Source organism: Bos taurus, chromosome 3 (assembly GCF_002263795.3).
Source record: "Bos taurus isolate L1 Dominette 01449 registration number 42190680 breed Hereford chromosome 3, ARS-UCD2.0, whole genome shotgun sequence".
Lineage (NCBI taxonomy): Eukaryota > Metazoa > Chordata > Mammalia > Artiodactyla > Bovidae > Bos > Bos taurus.
In genome coordinates this window covers 112,505,525-112,526,239 of record NC_037330.1, presented here as the reverse complement: position 1 = coordinate 112,526,239, position 20,715 = coordinate 112,505,525, and the positions used below count along the sequence as shown (strand labels likewise).

The 20,715-nt window shown below is 36.4% G+C and overlaps 2 protein-coding genes across 9 annotated transcripts in view; one reads left to right on the top strand and one right to left on the bottom strand.

Moving 5' to 3' along the window:
- Positions 1–20,715, bottom strand: part of GIGYF2 (GRB10 interacting GYF protein 2) — a 129,360-nt gene that overhangs the window by 58,073 nt on the left and 50,572 nt on the right. For 7 of the 8 annotated variants that reach the window (XM_024986645.2, XM_059882815.1, XM_024986654.2 and 4 more), the window contains 2 exon segments: positions 17,212–17,323; positions 16,132–16,172 (listed from right to left, as the gene is read on the bottom strand). The exons of the other annotated variant lie outside the window; for it this stretch is intronic. In XM_024986645.2, coding sequence (XP_024842413.1) covers positions 16,132–16,172; positions 17,212–17,323 — 153 coding nt within the window. 8 annotated transcript variants of the gene reach the window in all.
- KCNJ13 (potassium inwardly rectifying channel subfamily J member 13) lies at positions 5,250–12,635 on the top strand. Its single transcript, NM_001193254.1, has 3 exons — positions 5,250–5,351; positions 10,065–10,540; positions 11,739–12,635. Exons 2-3 carry the CDS (start codon positions 10,081–10,083, stop codon positions 12,359–12,361), a joined length of 1,083 nt encoding a protein of 360 aa, NP_001180183.1. The 5' UTR covers positions 5,250–5,351; positions 10,065–10,080; the 3' UTR covers positions 12,362–12,635.

The following is a 20,715-nucleotide window of genomic DNA, read 5'->3' as shown; positions in this document are numbered from 1 at the left end:
ACATTAATGGTTGTAACACAGTATACTATGTGGCTTAAATATGAATTTCCAAATCAAAGATTTTTCTTATTATTTGCTGTTTTCAGCTGCCTGAATTTACATACACACTAGAGCATTACAGTGAGGGGGTACCTCGTTGTGGTTTTGATTTGAATTTCTCTAATAATTAGAGCCATTTAGCATGCTTCCACGTCCTACTGGACATTTCTATTTCTTCTTTGGAGAAATGTCTACTTAGATCTTCTGCCCATTTTTCTCTTAGGTTGTCTAGTTTTTGTTGCTAATTGTGTGAGCTGTTTGTATATTCTGGAAATTAAGTCCTTGTCACACTATTTGCAAAATATTTTCTCTCATTCTGTAGTGCGCCTGGCTTCCTTCACTGAACATTTCAGGAAATTCACCCACATCGTTAAAAAGAACAGAAGCTTGTTCTTTTGCACTGTGATACGGGATCTCATTGTATTACTCTACTACTGATTTTGGTTGTTTCTTTTTTTTTTTTTTGCTATTATAAACTGTGCTGCGACAAACATTCTTGAATATGAAGTTTGGTAAGCATATGTTTGCATTTCTGTTGGTCTTCACCTAGGAGTGAAACTGCTGGCCATAAGGTATATTCAACTTAGTGCTAAGTACTACTGAGTATTTCCCCAAAGAAATAGTACTACTTTATCATTTTTTGTTTGTTTGTTTACTCAAACCTCTAGCACATTAAGATGAGGGCTTTCTCCAGGGACAAATACTGATACTAAAAACACAGGATTAAAACTAAAGAAGAGACTTAAGACACAACACTTACCCTCCTGGCCCACTGCCCAGGGGTACACACATAAAACAATGAGTTGACAGCTTGCACACTGACTAAATGTACTGAAATATCTCATACGACCCTCTTAGTTACCACAAGGGCTGAATCAAACTTGACCACCTCCATTATTCCTGTGAGGAAAGGGATACCCCTAGGGGATCTCTCACAGTCACACAGCTGTGCTATGTTGTACTTACTCAGTCGTGTCTGACCCTTTGAGACTCCATGGACTGTAGCCCACCAGGCTCCTATGTCCATGGGATTCTTCCAGACAGAATACTAGAGTGGGCTGCCTTGACCTCCTCCAGGGGAATCTTCCCAACCCAGGGATGGAACCCAGGTCTCCCACATTGCAGGTGGATTCGTTATCATCTGAGCTACCAGAGAAGCCCATCACCCAGCTGAGTAGTGACTAAAGCAGAAAGAGAACACAGATGTTCAAACTCCTAATCGAGGGTTTACTCACAAATTAAACCCATCAGAAGCAGCCAGAAATGCTGCAAAAACTAAAGCCGAAAGAGGAAGTTCTAGGATCTAAGTCTAAAGTACTCTTAAAAAAAAAAATAGACATGCACAGAAAAGCTTGGGGCTAGAGACTGCCAAGATTCCTAAAGGGAACTAAATTTGTTAATCTTCCAGCAGACAAACGACGTCAAATGTGTACCCCTAAAACAATGTTAAGATCAACTTATATATTAACAATATAACAATTTTACTTGAAATAATTATTTTGAGGGGGAAAAAAAACTAAGTACCATCTAATAAAATACACATTTCCAAAGCTACCCCATATGCAAAGAATTGCTCTAAAACATGAAAATAAATCCTTTACAACCTAAATGATTATACCAGATTTATATTTGTGTAAATCTGGGTGGGAAGTGGGGGAGGGGGTTCCAACGAGAACGTCAACTCTATAATGAGTTAAATAAATACATTTGTGTATTACTGATACAATTAAATGATAATGTTGTTCACGGGCAACTCAAAAGACAGTATCTACCAAAGTTCCTTTAAGGTCTAAAAATTATAGGGCTCCCCAGTGACCAGGGCTAAAATGAATGAGGGACACCCACATGGCCTTTCTCAGCACTTAAGTCTTTCTCCTTCTGTAACATCTGTAATATGACAAAGCTGAGTAACCAAATGTTTCAGCTGACTTTTAAAAAAATGTTAACAGATTAACTTGTAAACAAGATGATTAAAAGTAAACATAATTAAATAACTTAAAAATTAATGCCTGAACCAAATATTCCTAACCACAGCCAATAAGAGAGATTGGGGGTACTGAATCCTTAAACTGGAAGTACACAGCATGCGGGCATGCCTTTGTCTTTTTTCAGGGAAAAGGGTCTAGTGTTTCTGCCAGAGTCTCAAAGGTATCTATGACCCCTAAAAGGTAAAGAAATACAAGTGGCATTCAATATGGCAAACATAACAGTTTTATGAGCAAACTGTACTACCTGTAAAAACTGTATATTTTATATTCATACATCTTCAAGATATACAGAAAGTGCTAAAATACAATGTACTACATATATAAATACTTTCCCCGTTGGCAGTAGACAGTTGGTTGTTTCTGCCTTAATGTATTAAGTCTAAACAGGACTCTTCTAAAAATAATATAAAATTAAAATGCAATATTGGTTTTAGTCTGGTCTAATTGAGTAGACTTCCTAAGGAGAAAGAGCAGTAAAAGGGCACCTGTGTGCATGTTTGACTTGCAGCCAGAAATGGTGTTTATGGAAAACTTCAGATGGAGCAAAAGGGCACTCAGCCAACAAAATCTACAGCTGTGAGACTTGGAACTTACAAGTGCCCAAACTCCAAAAGCAAAAGTGGAATTATGGGACGGACTTTGAAGATTGTTTATGTGCAAATTTTTCTAACAAGTAACTTTGTATTCCTCTATTCAGATACAGATTCTTTGATTAACACTAAAAATATTTCCTAATACCGAAAAAACAGTGAAAGGGAATCCCATCCAGGTACTGGTATTTTCTTTTCCCCCTCAATTGTAAACAAAACTCAGGGTAACCAGGATGGAGTAGTTTTAAGTCTATATCCAGAGATTTGCAATTTTTCTCCCATCCTAACCCCTGAGGAGGATCATAATCTGCTCCAGTGGTAACACGGTCCTGCAAACACTGCAGTTCCCAGTTGGAAGAGAGATGGAGGGGCTGCAGTATATGAGACTCTGAAAAAGACCTCATGTGGTCTGAATACACCCCACAGTCCTATAACCCTTGAGCTCAGTCATCTGCTAGTATATACCCAGACGCTGCCTGAAATCTCTGGGGAAGATGATCAGCAGTGGGCTTCAATGCAGAACTGGAAAGAGACCAGGCCTCTTCTAAAGAAAGCGAAGTACACTATGGAAGAAAGAGCACTGGGGACCATGGCTAAAGTTTAAAACTTGTGAAATGACATATGTACACAGGCAAGACATTGCACTACAACTAAAGATTTTGTTGCTTGCAGGTTCAATGTGGTACAAATATGGGTTATATACTGGAATGGTTTAGCCAGAAAGCAAAGCCAACATTTTCGGGATACAGAATTGAATTTATTTAATAAAGAATAATGTACCTGATCTTGGTATCTTTCTTAATCATTATAATTTGCAGGGAAAAAAATTCAATGTTCCTTTATAGAATGTTTTAGCGCCATCTCCAATTTAAATCACTAGTTCTGTTTCAACAGGAGGGCCCACTTACTTTTGGGTGAAGTTGGTCTAATATCAGTATCAGTATCAGTTTCAACTCAGCTAACCTCATTTCAGTGCTATTAAATTCAAACACCAATGAATTTAACTGCTCAGGCTATTATAAGGGGAGTGCTAAGCCCCTGAGGAAGCACTCCTGAACAGGTCTACGACTTCCATTCAGTTAGCAATTAAGAATCACTGTTTACAGACGACAGCCAACTTTCAAAGTGCAAAATGCAGAAACCAGAACACTTATTTGAGATGTTTCTTTCTTGACAATCATCTTGTAAATCATTTGTCTCAATATATTACGGAAAGAGGCTTCTAATTTTGGTAAAATCTTTATTATTTTGCTTATTATACCATCTGTTCAAGACACATGGCAGATGCACTTTCAATACCTCTTTATGAAAGGCAGAATCGCACTGTATTAGCTCTGGTTTCCCTCTGCAACCACAAGCCATTACCTGGCAATCGATACGAAGCGTAATTCCTACCAGAACATACAGAGAAGGCGCATCACATCACAAGTCTCTGCTTGATGCTTTTACCTTCTCTAGTTCTGAAGGTCAAAGTTTCCAGTGCTGTGTCTGAACTTGTGCTGAAATGCTTGGCATTAATAAAACAAAGACGGAATTAATGTATTTTTTTAATTGTGGTGGGGGAAAGGAGGAGGAATCTACAAAGGCGGATTTCACCTTCTAAGTAGCATTATATTGGTCTACATTAATAATTTCCCCAGCAGGCTATCCATGACTTCACTTTGAACAATTGCAGCCTTTGTACCTCAGATCCCCTTACACGTGACATTCAATCAAAGTTTTAAAATGAGCAGCTAACGGAGGTGGAGAAAAGTGTTGCTCAGTAAGGCATTATACAAAGCCATCCCACAGCTCATTTGGAGGTTGCTGAATGCTGGATCATAGACATTTCCCAGCTAAACATTATATTTAGACATTAAGTTTAATTTTCTGTACAGTGAACACTGTATTTATTACATGTCATCATACTTTTTCTTAAGTCATGCTTCAATGATCACTGAAGCATGATTTAAGAAACTTTTTCAGTTCTTTTACACCAGTGTGTTTTTAAAGATAAATGCAAGGAACCAACAATTAAATGTATTTTTATTCAAGCTCTCTGTACACAGCCATAAAAAAATAAAAAAGTCTGCCTCCTTACCACCCCCCACAAAAGATTTCAGGTAACGGAATTAACCTATTACTAGTTCCAGAATTAACGTTAGTCATTCTGATGAGATGGGATATGAAAAGAATACTAATAAAATCAATTCGTTAACTTATACCTTAAAGTCCTTATCCAAGGAAATGTTCCCCAAAGAAACGGAGGAAAAAAAGATTAGTAAAGGAAACATCTCACACTTCAACATGCTATATAAGGAAAGACGGCTGAAAGGAAATCTTGCAGGGAATTTTATCCCTTTGAACTTTTAAATAAACTCTTAAGTAAGATTATGCAAACTTACTAAAGACCGGTCCTGATTAGAGGGAAAAAATGCACCCCTTCTCCAAGTCAGTTCTGGAGGCTTTCTCCAGAGTTGTGTTGAGTAAAGAAAGACCTCCTAACAAACCAGCATTCTTTTCCACATGATCAGAGCTAATTGGCCCCCCTGCAGACCAAGTGACCAATCACATCAGCTTCAGCTTGAAACCAGCCCCCACGACATTAAAAACAGAGGAATGTGAACTGTAAACCCAGTCCAAGAAGAGAACCTACAAACTGGACTTGTAGATTAAAATTACCTTATCAAAAAGACAGACTGAAAGTTTCCTCAAGACCTGCCTCTGTACATAGGCTGACCCAGCAAAAGAACTGGTGAGTACCTGCGATAATACTCAATCCTATTTCTTTCCTTAAGGGAAACAAGAGGAAAAAACTGACTGACAAATAGGGGCAGAACTAGATATTGCCAATAGTTTAAAACAAAGACATTACCTATAGGGTTATACATTCCTTATTCTTTTTCCTTAATTTTAGGAACAGAGTAACAGTCTTATTGAAAGCATTATTGAAAATTTTCTTCTTTTACTAAATGTGTACTAATTCTGCATTATAATACAGAAATGAGAAAAGAGAAATCCTAGAAAAAATTCAGTGGCTTTCAAAAAAAACAAACATATCTTTTTCTTCTGGACAGGATTAAAGAAACCAAAAATGAGCATTAAAAAAAAAAAAAGGCAAAAATAAATTTGTTTTTATCTTTTTAACCCATAGGAAAAATAACGAGTATCCTAATTTCTTTTTAAGCATGAAATTACTGCTGAAATTATGTACTTTTACAAATAAGAAATTAAAATATAAAAGAACCTCTGAGCTTATATAACAGAATTAGAACTCACACTGTTTGTCCCAATTATGGGAGGGCAGGAGAGATGATTAGGACTCTCTCTACAGTCTTGAAAGTGTTTCCACCAGAAGTGAGCAAATATATGGTAATACTTTAATCACGTAACAACTATAGTTACTTATAACTAACTGTTTAATATGAGCTGCACTACCGCATTACAACACGACAATAAAAGACATAATTTTGAGTGCTACAACCTAATGAGTAGAATGAGTTCATTATTTTGATGACCAATGAAGCAGCCAAAATATCATTTTTATAAAGTACAATTTTTTTCCATCAAATGATTTATATGTGGGCAAATATTTTTTGGCCCACACAGAGAAATACAAGGAAACCATACTGAGCTTCTATTCTGTGTTCTACTGGGACCAATTTACAAGAATCACATAAATACAGACTAAGACGAAAACATTCAAAAAGCACTTGTGTGCCTGTAGGGATATAAAAATTACCTTGAAATACAGTAGCATAATGTCTGTCCATCAAACACTTTTAAATTTGATGGAAAGAAAATCTACATGTATTAGGCAACAATAATTTAATGCTTTAAATGTCATATGAGTAGATGTAAAATCATATAGAAAACAATCATACAAGAAACCTGTAAGAGTTGAGGGAAATGGTAGTAAGTTTACAAACATGTAGGACTTTAAAGGGGCATGTTATTTAATTCCCTCTTTTCTTTCTCTCTTTAATGTAAGGAAACCTGGCCAAGGGGATTGGCTGGCTTGCCCAAACTGACACAGCTATGTAACTAACAGAGCCAGAACCCTGTCAGCTACATTTCCCACCCTGTCTTCGTTATGCTAAACCACACTGACTACCCAAGTCCAAAGAACGGAATTATTCAGGGTAATCTGTTAAGTGGGGATCAAAATCTTACTTCTCTCAACTACTCTACTTTCCAACACCATCTAAACAAGATCTAGGATGGTTTTATATATAAAAAGGATAATGAGCCACTGTTTTGATATTAGCCTTCTGTTCAAAGGCTTTTCCTTGTATTTATTCAGTTGCAAGAGGAAAAAAAAATTGAAAAAACCTAGAACAAGACTGCTACAAAATTTGTAAGGAAGAAGCTACAATCCTGAAAAAAGGCCCAAATTAGAACAATTAATTTTATTAGCTATAGTGTGTATACAAAGGCTATCTCGTCAGGTAATGAATTTTATAACTTAATGAAGCAGGCTGAAATCAAGAAGAATCATGGACCTTCCCCCTCACAAATTACTGTGACACAATAAACAATCAGTGATTCCGTAAGTGGAACACCACTAGTGTACAGGTCGACAATGGGCATCTGCCAAAATAGGCAGAAAGCAAGAAACAATAAAGGTCAAAGACACGGACAATGCAAAACCACATAGCAGTTCATCAGCTTGCTGCAGGCAGCCAATTACCCTTTATTGCTATATCCTTCAAGTGTCAGAATGTCTTTTCTTTCATAAAATTACGATGAAAGTAGTAATTTTTAAAATTATTTTCTTATCTGGTAAATTACAAATTTGGCAATGTTTTATAAGAACTGTCTTCTGAACATTTTAACTCTACTGTTCTGCAGAACCCAAGACTAGACTGTAATAATTCTGATTTTACTAATCTTCAAACTATGCAAGATGTCTTTCTTAATTGAAAATATATTTCTTGTCTATAAATCACAGGTCTTAGCCTAAGCATTTTTGAAGAATACTCAGTAGGGTTCTTGGACAAACTAGTCAAATGAGCACTGTGTTATTCACAAAGGCTAATAACTAGGTCAAAATGTCTATTTTTGAGGCAATATAGCACTGACTCTGGTCTACTGAGCAGAAATTCACTACCACTTACTGCTTTTATGATCTTAGGAAACGTACTGTGCCTCAGCTTCATTACCTATAAAATGTCATTAATAATGGTACTTATTGGTATGAAAGTTAAGAAACATTGGGCTTCCCAGGTGACTCAGTACTAAAGAACCTGCCTGCCAATGCAGGAGATGTAAGAGACACTGGTTCGATCCCTGGGTCAGGAAGATCCCCTGGAGGAGGAAATGGTAACCCATTCCAGTATTTTTGCCTAAAGAATCCCATTGACAGAGGAGCCTGGCGGGCAACAGTCCATGAGATCACCAAGTGTCAGACATGACCAAGCACGCAGGCACGCATAAGAAACAATATTAATACCAATAAAGTGACAAATAGCCCAAGAAGTTACTCTGTTATTCTGTGAAGCTATTGGCTTCACATGAGTCAATATATGTGAAGTGTCTGGTATGATTCCTGGCACATAATCAACAATGTGTATTAGCTAGTCCAATTAATCATTATTGACGTAAAAATCATGCATAAAGCTAACAATGATTTAAAATGGATACTTGAGACATTTATGGGGACAGGAAGAACATCTACTAAAGGTGCTAAAAATTAGGCTGTCAAAGACTGTCTTGTGAATGCAGTATCAATTATCTTGAGAAGACTTTTATCTCGCCAAACTCTCTAAATTAGGCAGCTTCTTGGAGTTTAAAAAAAAAAAACAACAACAACTGTAAAGTTAGCCAAACTTGGAAAACAATCCATACGCCCTGTGAAAATTTTGACCCTCAGTGATCTCACCTGAAAAATGGGATATGGATGTCTATCTTGCTGAGATTCCAAAGAATTAGAGACAATGCAATATGAAATATTTATATTTTGTTATTATTATAATTTACAAAAGAGAGGAGATCAGGTCTTCTAAAACATCAAAAAAATCTAATAAAATGAGTCATTAAATAGTGTGCCAAGAAAAAAAATAAACACTAAATAAAACGATAATGACAACTTGTTAGGATAATAAATTACAAGACATTAAGGCCCTAAGATTTTTTAAATTTATAATATGAAACTGAAATGACCATCTAATCTAAAGAAATTTAACAGTCAACCCAGTGTTCCATCAGCAACTCAAATCTAAAGAAAATATAAGAGAATGTCTCTAATATCAGCAATAAATATTAAATCAGCCTTGCCTAGCTCCACACGCCTCCAGTTACCTTCTTAAACATTGCTGTTATTCAAAAGGGACGAAGGTGATACACAACACTTCCAAGGGTATCTACTTCTGAAGGAAGAAGCCTCAAAAAAGAGAGTCACATACAAACGCCAAGTACTGGACTGAGGCAGAGAAGAAAGGCGCACCCAAGGGAAGCTAAGTTGCATCTCCCGTTCTGTTCCTGGCTGCCTCTGCCTAAGTCCTCTGCACCTCTGTGGTATGCAAGGATGGTCACATGGAAAGCACATGTTAGATTTCTATGCACCACACACAGAAAACAAAAACACAGCTGAAAACTGACTACAGCTAAAAGCTAGTTTTACTAATATGTTTTAAAAACTGTCATTTGATGCCTTAATGATTATTTTAGTTCATTGAACTTGAAGCTTTTTCTACGGGTTCATTTATTTCCAAAATTAATATTACCTTGGAATCTCTACCTGGAGTTTCTTATTTTGGGTAGAGAGAAAATTATTTACTATCTAGTCAGAATCTAGAATATTCATAAGGGTGGCAATCCACCAGCCACAGAAGGAAAGCCTCCATGAAAATGGCCACAAAGTAACAAAAACAAATAAAATCTAATTATAAAACTTTAAATAGGCTAATTATAAAACATACAGTAGAACTACAGATCTCTAAAAGCTTAATCTTACCCTAGCACTAAGTTTGGCTTCAAAACATTTTCAGTCAGCTAAACACTACACTTCTAAATGATTTCTATTTTAAAAAGGAACAGATATTTAACATTCCTTTTCATTATTCAGTTATAAGCTAGTAATTAATTATGAAAAGCTATTTACACATAACATTTAGTCAAATCAATACATACTTGAAGCCTAGACTTGTGCAAGAAAAATAAAAAAGTGTCAAAAAAGATACGAATGGTAACCCCAGCCCTCAGAAATTTTTTAAAATCCCAAACAATACTTTAACAGTCCTTGAAGGAACCAGTAAGAGATACCTCAAGGCAAATCATGATTAGCTGTCCAACGAATGACTGAGTAAATGCTCCCTTATGTGAAAACAGAAAGAGCTATCAGACTGGGAAAGCCTGCCTGGTAGTCGAGGAAGCATTTAAAAAAAAAATTTGCAAAACTAAGTCTCAAGATTTAAATAATATTAACTATGAAACAGTTTAGGGTTTACTAATGCACTCTCGATTTCAGAGCATTACAGCCTGAGATGGATGGCAGTCACTGCAAAGTTATTGCTCCTCTCCTGACTGAGAGACACCAGAGGATGGTTACCAAGGATGGTCACAGCACGCTTCAAATGGATGGCGCTCAAACAGGCCTTGCGTATCTTCGAGACGCTTGGGGAATCCTAATGGACATGCGCTGGCGCTGGATGATGCTGGTTTTCTCCGCCTCTTTTGTTATCCACTGGCTTGTCTTTGCAGTGCTCTGGTATATTCTAGCTGAGATGAATGGTGACCTGGGACTAGATCATGACGCCCCACCTGAAAACCACACTATCTGCGTCAAGTACATCACCAGTTTCACAGCAGCATTCTCCTTCTCCCTGGAGACACAGCTCACAATTGGTTACGGCACAATGTTCCCCAGTGGTGACTGTCCAAGTGCAATCGCCCTCCTTGCCATACAAATGCTCCTAGGCCTCATGCTAGAGGCTTTTATCACAGGTAATTGTTTTTGTTCTTTAAAAAAGCATAGGAATGTTTTGGAATGGGTATAGTCAGTTATAAGCAATCGTATTCCAGAATAATTTATTTGCATTATTGACAAGTAATGCCTGAGACTAGAAAAGTGTCTTGGGTCAAACAATAGGACAAATTTTTAAAAATTTGACTCTATATTTAAATTTTAAATTTATATTTAAATTTTAAGAAAAAAGGGATTATTATGACAGTAGCCAGAAACATATGAACAAAAAAATCTAAAAGGAATTTTTCAAAGGAGCTAAATATTTTCTTGAATAAGTGAATAAATGTGTTCAATGCATATTATGACAGTCATTTTACCTAACAGAGGAATTTGATTTTTTTGTTGTTGTTAACCTTTACTGGGCTAGAATTTTCTCCTGAATTCATCTTTTCAACATTTATGCAATACTAGTGAGCCCAGAGTACCACAGTCAGTACTGCATGATAAAGAACAAGAATATACATCCTTAGCAAGAAGAAAAAAAAATATATACATTTGGCTTCCTTTTTATGTATTTTACTTTAATGCATTTAAAGCATAATTTTGATAAGAGGTCCATAGACCTCACCAGCCTGCCAACATCTGAGGCACAGTAGTAGTTAAGAAACCCTGATCTAGAGTTGGGGGGGGCGGTGGTGGGGAGGAGGATGCACTTGAAGCATACACTCAAATCACCTGAGAGCCAGAGCCTTTTTAAAAGAAAAAAGGCTTTGTATAAATTTCAAAGTTAAAAGTTCTTCAATGGACCACTTATTCTACTGGTCCCTTCCCTACCCCAAATCATTCTACTTATGAATCTAATCTCTATTTCAACTTGAAGTAATCTGGTGGCAGCTAAATTGCATTTATTTTCTGTTACCTTTATTTAAAAGCAGGGGTAGGAATATAGGCAATGACCACTCTCTGACCTCGTAACAAACTTAAAGTTTTACATTTCTACATGACAAACGAATTTTCCTTATCCATTTTGAAACCAGTTTTAAAATAAGAATTTATGTACTGTTTTGAAAAACGCTTCAGGCTAATGAGAAATTATCAGTAAGTTGAATTCCTAAATTATTTGGCAGGCACGACACTAAGAAATGTATAACAATTTGCTAGATCCTTGTCATTCAGAAAAGGTAACGACATTTCTAGTGTTCGTTCTAAAAAAAAATTCAATGGTTTCTAATTTAGGTGCCTTTGTGGCGAAGATTGCCCGGCCAAAAAATCGAGCTTTCTCAATTCGCTTTACTGACTTAGCAGTAGTAGCTCACATAGATGGCAAACCTAATCTCATTTTCCAAGTGGCCAACACTCGACCTAGCCCTCTAACCAATGTTCGGGTCTCAGCTGTGCTCTATCAGGAACGAGAGAACGGCAAACTCTACCAGACCAGTGTGGACTTTCACCTTGATGGCATCAGTTCCGAGGAGTGTCCATTCTTTATCTTTCCACTCACCTACTACCACTCTATTATACCATCAAGTCCTCTGGCTACTCTGCTCCAGCATGAAAATCCTCCCCACTTTGAATTAGTTGTGTTCCTTTCAGCAATGCAGGAAGGCACTGGAGAAACGTGCCAGAGGAGGACATCCTACCTGCCCTCCGAGATCATGTTGCATCACTGTTTTGCATCTCTGTTGGCCCGAGGCTCCAAAGGTGAATATCAAATCAAGATGGAGAATTTTGACAAGACTACTCCTGAATTTCAAACTCCTCTGGTCTCCAAGAGCCCAAACAGGACTGACCTGGATATCCACATCAACGGACAAAGCATTGACAATTTTCAGATCTCTGAAACAGGACTGACAGAGTAAGAAGTATCTATTTTAGCACCCTATTTTCTAATGTATTAAATACACTCAGCCAGTTATGCAGCTATTTTTCCTTCATCGTATCTCATGTTTTCTTTTTCCAATGCTGATTACATCTTTCTGATTACATCATGGTGATCAAGCCTCCACCTGTTAAAAAATTGGCTGAGCTAACAATACATGTTGTGGAAATATAACATTATACAAAGTTTCTCTCTGTGGTTATCTGCTGAAATCAATGAATGTGAAAGTAACAGATTATGTATAACAACAGAAATGCTGTTGGTGAGTTTGTATGAATGTGGTATGATACCATTAATGAAGGTAAAAGGGACACACTTCACACAGCTGAACTCTAGGTAAATCAGTCATAAATTTTTCATTTTCATCTGCCAGTTGGAGCAACAGTCTAGTTTCAAACCTAGCTCCCTAGGTAGAATGATGATTTCATAATATTTAGTGAAAATCCTTTCAAAACTGCTACTTTTTTCAAGACAACAAAGATCATTCCTTTGGTTCTTTATAAAACCAAACTGGGGTAAATATTACCCCCTTAATTTTTAACAGCTAAGAACAAATATTCACAAGAAAACAGCAAAAAATAGATTTAACCATAACTGTAAAATCATTTGGGCATGACACTCAAACACACTCACATATTCATGTATTTGTGGCAGAAAGTGATCAGAGCAAGTAAAATAAGCACTAGCCTGATGGAAACTGCAGGGTGGTATTAGGCAAAGAGATGCAAAATTTTATCTACTTTAAAGCTATTGTGTACATTAATCAAATAGTGATTTAAAAATTACAACTATTCACCTGAATGACTTCCGACCAAAGTAAAAACTTTACCTTTCTACTTAGGATCCATTCAATGGTATAAAAACCTCATAGATGCAAACATATTTATATTTTTGTAGATATAAAGGTTTGCATATAATTTAACTCAGGGAAAAAAACCTCCACTAGAAAAAGCAAAAAATAATTAGGCAATGAAGCATTTTCAAACCCAAATTCCTGTTTCAAACTTCAAATAGTTTTTTCTATAAACACAAAATGAGTGTTTATTCACCAGTAGGAGGTTGGACTGGATGAACTCTATTATTTCTTTCCAAATCTAATACTCCATGAAAATTATGCTTTCTCTGCTATTTTAATTTTACATGTACGAGGATGAACCCTTTCCCTTACCTCTGGTTTAACTTAAGACTATCTTTGTATACTTGTCATTTCCATTAAAAAAAAATCAAACTGTCCCCAACCAAAACAAGACCCAAAAATGTCACCCTATCAGATTTCAAACAGATTTGTTGCTGCTCTTCTGAAATCTCCCTTATCCAGTCCTATGCAGGCAAAGGGAAAGATGAACCCTCCCCACTGGTGATGACCCACACAGGAATCATTTCTTGAAATAAATTCTAGACAGTAAAGGCAAGTAGTTGTGAAAAGCAGGGCACAGCAGCAAGTCACATTTTCCTATTCTTTGACCAAAAGGAGAAAAAAATAAAGAACTCTTAAGTGGTCTAAGACTGATAATAGCAAAGTATATCAAGGACACAGAAACTTAATTATTGAGAACTTTTGCAGTTTAAAAACCTTAGGCATTCTTAAATACTAGCTAGAACAACAGATTATTTTCCAACTCAAGACTGCTGTAATACAGATAAGACAGCAGAAATTCTTATTTCTATAATAAAGTAACAAAATTCACCTAACCTGTGAAAATAAAGTAGCATTGAAGATTTACATGGTATGTTTTCCCCTAAGAGCCTCACATCACTTACGCAGGTCACACACAGAGGATGCCCAAAGTGGCCTAACTAGGAAGTGGACAGGCCTGTCTGGCCTCTCAGTCTCAATACAGATGCAGGACCTTCTCCATTCAAGCCAAAGTAATCTCCTACTGTACTATTTATACATAAACTTTGCATCTGAAAATTAGATATGACTTTCCCTAGACACATACACACTATCCCCCCAAAAAACTCTGTTGGTATACTAATGCTATGTAATAACAGACAGCTAAAAAATGCAATCAAATACTTTTGTCTAGGAGATTGAAAGCTTCTGGGAAAATGATTCTTTCATTTCAAAGAATCACAGCTTCTGTGTTAAGGAGATTAAGTTTTCTACAAAGGCCCCATTATCCTTTCAGGTGAATGGAGTGCAAACTGAAAGAGGGAGAATTTACTAGAAAGTGGGACCAGCAGCTCTGACTCTTGGCTCTATTGCTCACTTACCTGGGCCACCTGGGAAATTAGTGACAGAATCTCAGATACATGATCCAGGAGACCACAATGTCTCGGATACATGATCCAGGAGACCACAATGGAATGATGTTAAAAATGCTTGTGGAAACCAATACAGACAGCTTAACAGTCCCAATAAACCAAAGACAAGCAGATATGAAAAACCATAAAGCCCACTTTTATATATGTGTGTTGTTGCTGTGTTAGTTGCTCAGTTGCGTCCTACTCTTCTGACCCCATGGACTGTAGCCCACCAGGCTCCTCTGTCAATGGAATTCTCAAGGCAAGAATAGTGGAGTGGGTAAGCCATTTCCTTCAACAGGGGATATTCCCAACCCAGGGATCAAACTTGGGTATCCTGCATTGCAGGTGGATTCTTTACTATCTGAGCCACCAAGGAAGCACCTTATATAAGTACAAGCCCTTATTACCAACTGCCAGCAGCAACCTAACAGCCCAAATTGCTATGCCTGCTTCCAAGAATTTCAAAATGCACTGAGTTGAACCTTTCTGTACCACCTAGATTTTACTTTAATGATCTTTTAATTCCATCCTCACAGAATCATTACTGTAAGATGATTCCTAATGAACAGAAATTATAATTTGAGTAGTACAGGGCTTTTTCTGCCTCTACATTCTCCTGTGGGTATTCACAAAGGTCATGCACAATTCTTACCCACGTTTCTAATTCCACCCATTTCTCCATATATAAGAAGCAAATACATGATAAGAACAGTCTCTAATTTTATAAAGAACAAATCATTCTGAACTTTCAGTATTTAAATTATCTTAATTTGCTGTCAAAGGGTATCTCACAATTGACCAGTATGTCAGTGTGTCTCAACAAACTAGCCAAGTACTGCTATTCTGGTAGACTGTAAGACATAGCAGGAGCAACTTTTTTCTTTAATTTACAACATTTTCAACAAAAGTGGATTACTTATAAAAGTTCAGAATCATTAGCATAGTTTAATAAGCCAAAGTGAACATCGTATTAAAAAGCATTCAATAAAAGCCACTATAAAATATTTTTATAGATCTAATGTGAAAATTGCCCTTTAAGAAAGACCATCATTTATCAAAAAGACCAGATGAATAAATGACTAAAGTAAAAACTGTCACAGTTTTAGCCTTTGCTCTTAGATACAAAAGCAAACCTTCTAGCATTTTCTCTATTTCTTCTCAGCTGTGAGAGGCACTGGAAAAGGAGTAAATAGGCTGCTTCCTAACTTGAAATTTCAGTTCATAAGGTAGCCTTAATAAAGAATAAGTCTTGCAGAGAACACACAGACTTAAAAAGTTAAACCAAGTAAATCCTAATGGTTGTATTTATTATCCTTGGTTTCATGCAATACAGCCCTCAAATAACCATGGAACTCTAAATGCAAGCAATGTTACAACCCCATCTACTGGAGAGAGGCAAGTAACTGAGTCAATTTTTAATTAAGGTATCCTTTGTGAGCCTTGTTAAGAACTAATGCCATGGAAATGCATATAAAAATACTTCAAAACAGAAAGTCTTACCTACATCTTTTCGTCCTGGTTTGTCAAAACGTCTGTCACCCCTAGAAAAGGTAAAATGAAGTTTCAAAAAGAACATGAGAGTAATACAAAGATTTCCCATCCATGACACCCACTTTCCTATCTTTAACAGCATTTCCTTTTCAAATTATAAAACAAATATATCGTTTTTGCCTAACATTTGGAAAACACAGAAAAACACAAATATGAAAGCAAAAATATCCAGTGTCTCACCTACCAAAAGCTAGCTTCCATAGACCCAGAAACTTTTTTTATTAGGTACATTTTTAATTAAATTCATGTTTTACTTTAGGTATCTGATGTACAGAGCTTTATATACTGCTTTCAGAATGTGTTTTTACACATGATTAAATATTCTCAAACTCTTCCTAGCTTTTATGGACAAGGCTTCCTTGGTGACTCAGAGGTGAAGAATCCACCTGCCAATGCAGGAGACTCCGGTTTGATCCCTGGGTTGGGAAGATCCCCTGGAGGAGAAAATGGCAACCCACTCTGGTATTTTTGCCTGGGAACTCCCATGGACAAAAGAGCCTGGTTGAGCTACAGTTCATCGGGTCAGGAAAGAGTCAGACATGACTTAGAGACCAATTAACACCTGTGTGGATATGCCGTTTTATAAGAAACCACATTAAAATTAAGTTGTTTGGCTTATTTCCCACTGTTCTATATTATAAATATTATCACATGGACATCTTTGTATATTATCTGTGCAACTGCCTTTGCTCATCTTGAAAGACTTCATACAAAGTCACAAGCAATATAGAGAAGATGCTTTGATTAACAGCAACAAACAATAAAATGAAAATGCTTCTCACTGAATACTAATCAAATAGCACATTTAATTAACTATTAAATATCCATGCAGGGACAAAAATATTAATGTATTTCTCTAGAAAATAAGGATCATTTAAACACATCTAACATAACTCTTATTTCATTAGTAGCATTTTTTGGAAAGTGAAACTTTGTAACTGTACAGAGAGCCTTCTCCTCTGCAGAAAGCAGAGAAAAAATGCTTTTACACCAAGAATCTTTATCCCAAGATGTGACTCCTCCAGTTACCTTTCCTCCCAGCTCTGTGACCTGTGCATTTCCCTGCCGCCTCCTCGGACAAACACCCCCTCTACTTCATCAAAGCTTCTTTGGTAGAAACCACATTCACCTCTGCCTCTGCCTGAAAACAACAATACAGAGAAAATGATGGTCAGATGTCAACATCTGGCACAAGGTGAACACCAAGCATTCATCTCTGAAGTGCTGTCTATATACAAAGCAGGATATCTACATTTAATATTTAGCAAGGCCCACTGAATCTTTACCAGTGAGACCAATAACAGTAATGACAGCGGTGAAGTAGCCAGACCAGAGGAGGATATTAAAAAAAAAAAAAACTGTGTAAGAGTACCAGTTCCAGTCCTGAACAAGAAAACTGTATCAACATCAAGCTCCTTAACAGAAAATAGTGAAATTCTAAGATCAGTAAACCATTATGACAAATCAAACCTTCTATTGGATTATTTTCAATAAAAATGGAAAATGTGAGGAGTTTGAGAAGAGAGCAAAGTACAAAAACCAGGCATAAATGTTACTTTCTTTAACTCCAGAGCAAGGATAATTTAATACGGCCAACTAAACTATCAATTTTGTGAACTAACTTCTTCAAGAATATTCCACACCAACCAAAGGCACTCTTTCCCATTTGTGCAAATCCTGGAGAAAACTATCAGGCAGCACTAAATTCAAACCATAGAGCCGGTAAGAAAGTGTGCATGTAGGAATTTACAGAGGCTCCAGTGGCTCAAATGTACACTGGCCTTTACTGAAGGCAATCTGATTATATTTATCAAATTTGACTCAACATTCTAATTAGAATTTATCCTAATAGAAAGACTTGCACAAATATGCAAATATATATATATATATGGAGATTTTTGTTGCAAATTTTTGAAAAACGGAAACATAAATCAGTAAAGGACTGGCTAAGCAAATTTTGATAAACCAGTTCAGTAGAATACCAGGAAGCCACAAAAGATAAGATACTATTAAAAGGAATCTACATTATTCTGTATGACTTAATGACTGTATGACTATTCTGAATGACTAAAGCACGCCAAAGAGCAATACATAAAAAAAAAAAAAAAATTACAATGTATATAAATGATACGACTGCATAGTTAGGATCAAGAAGGATATAAACCCAAATGCTGCATCTGGGGGCAGAAGGCAATATGCACTTTCAGCTTTATATTTTCTGTGTACTGTGAGGATTTCCCAACTAACGTACGCCATTTGTATCCAACACACAAGTTGAAAACTGGGGGGAAGGGGGTAAAAATTGTGCCTAGGTATGTATTTATACCTAGAAAAAATCTTAGCCATTATCCCCAACTCACTTCTCCAACAGTAAAAAAACACCCGAGGAAAAATGATGAATCTTGAATAAAAGAATGAATGCATTCCAAAGCTAAATACAACTGAGTTAAATAACTGTTTGAAATATCCATACAGTATTTTTACTTTCTAGCATCACTTATCAAATATTGACTCAGAATACAATTATACTTCTATATGATCTTATGATGGAATACAAGAATAATGCATAGTTTTATGTATGTAATCATAGAACAATGATATCTTCTTTAGTCTAAGTATCAATATCTTCATCTGTAAAATGGAAGTAAGGACTAGAGTTGAACTATAATAATCCTAAAGTTACCTTCCAGTTGTATCAATTTAACTTCAATTTAATGTACAGTTTTGTACCTCTATCCTTAGGAAATATAGATGTATTATTTAAGATCTATCTTAAAACAGTCTAATACAAACTGTTAAATAACACTGTGGTGATATTTACAAAGATATTTTTAGGGAGAAAGAAAAAAGTTCCCTGTCCTTTTAGAGAACAATTTTCTAAAGAAAACCATTAAGCACATAGCACCCTGAAAAAGTATTTTATTCTGGAAACATGTGAATATGAAAAACAGTGTTCAAAATTTGCCAGAAAAATAAGCAAACCACAAAATATTCCCTGCCAGTTATGACTAGCATTGGCACGGGTCCTCCTTATGAGCCCAAAGCTTTATAAGTGGGCACAAAAAAACAATGTGATTCTAGAGTTTTCCAGCTTGTAAAACGTAAGGAACACTCTTCAAAGTGCAAGGCCCATAATCATCTATAAAAGTAGTGCCCATATGAGGAGAAGCAAGTAAATATAACATGGAGAATCTTTCATAAAGTTAAATTTAAATGACTGTCCTAATCTCTGAGATCTCACCCTCTTCTTTGGGGGGATTACAATATACCTCCTTTAATAATGAGGAAGACAGTGGCTGACAATTGTATAGATACGCTTTATTTTTAAACATCTTCACCAGATAAAATAAAAAGAAGACAAATTCATGTTGTTTCCCTGTTCATTTAAATGTTACTGCTTCATGATATTCTGAAGTATGAAAGTCAGTTGATTTTCACAACAAACTTCTCTCAAGTTGCCAGGGCAATCATATGATGTCAGGTCTGCTCATGCCAAAAAAAAAAGCTACACTAATCACTATTTATTTAACCAACAGGTTAAAATTAAGCAGTAACTGAAGAAAACAAAACCACAGATTAAAGGTCTCATGAAACCAATAAGAATCAGAGTTGGGACAATGGTGTCAGAAGTATTTCTCACTAAGTCACTTCATTCATTTAACTAGCTTCATGTCATCCATTCATATCAATGTTAATTAAGTCACTGCTTTTATTACAGTATTTATCTTTCATACAAGTCCCATTTAAATTCTGAATGTAAGAGTTCTATCCTATGTGATAACAATATACACTTCAAACCAGAAGGCAGGAAGAAATTAATCAACGCTTCATCAGTTTCTAGACCTGGAATTTTTTTTAACACCTATTTAGAGATTGGTGGTCACTTGAGGAACAAAAAACAGCTGCTGTGGGCCACACTTCTTAATTAATAAGACCTCTCACCGTCATGCCCTGAAAAGCACTAGAGGAAAAGCTCCCCAAGGGCAACCTCTTCTCAGTGCGAGCCCATTGCAGAAAAACCCAGACAACGTCCAAGGAGCACGCCACAGTCACCCTCAAAACACCATCAGCACACCACCAAGAAGCACAGATCTCAGGCGATTTCTGCACCAACGGAACCTAACTGCATTTGAGAATCTAAATGGCCTGTGGACCTTCTGAAACACACAGCTTAAATCTCACCACCCAGTATATTCTGCTGCAGATATTATTTCCTGTTGAGTTTTATAGATGATTCTAACAACTCCCCAGGTTAAAAACCACCATTCTGACAAATTCAGAAGGAAAACACATGGACATCCTAGCAACAGCACTTGATCTACAAGTAGAGTTTCAGTTAACCTCTTCATTATTCAGAACAGTTGCCTTCCCACATTCTGAATGAAACCCCTTCACAGGAATGCACAATTTAATACAGTCTCTATAAAGAGTGGGTATAAATCACTCTATTCATAAAGCTTAACTTTAAGAAAAAAGAATTTAGATACGCCACATTCATGATCACGCCACCCTGGATGGTGCAACGTGTGGAGG

Excerpts from the sequence above, each read along its gene's own strand:
- KCNJ13 (NM_001193254.1), top strand. The coding sequence starts at position 10,081 with ATGGATGGCAGTCACTGCAAAGTTATTGCTCCTCTCCTGACTGAGAGA. Across the intron at positions 10,541-11,738 it reads GCTAGAGGCTTTTATCACAG|GTGCCTTTGTGGCGAAGATT; the intron begins GTAATTGTTTTT and ends TTTCTAATTTAG.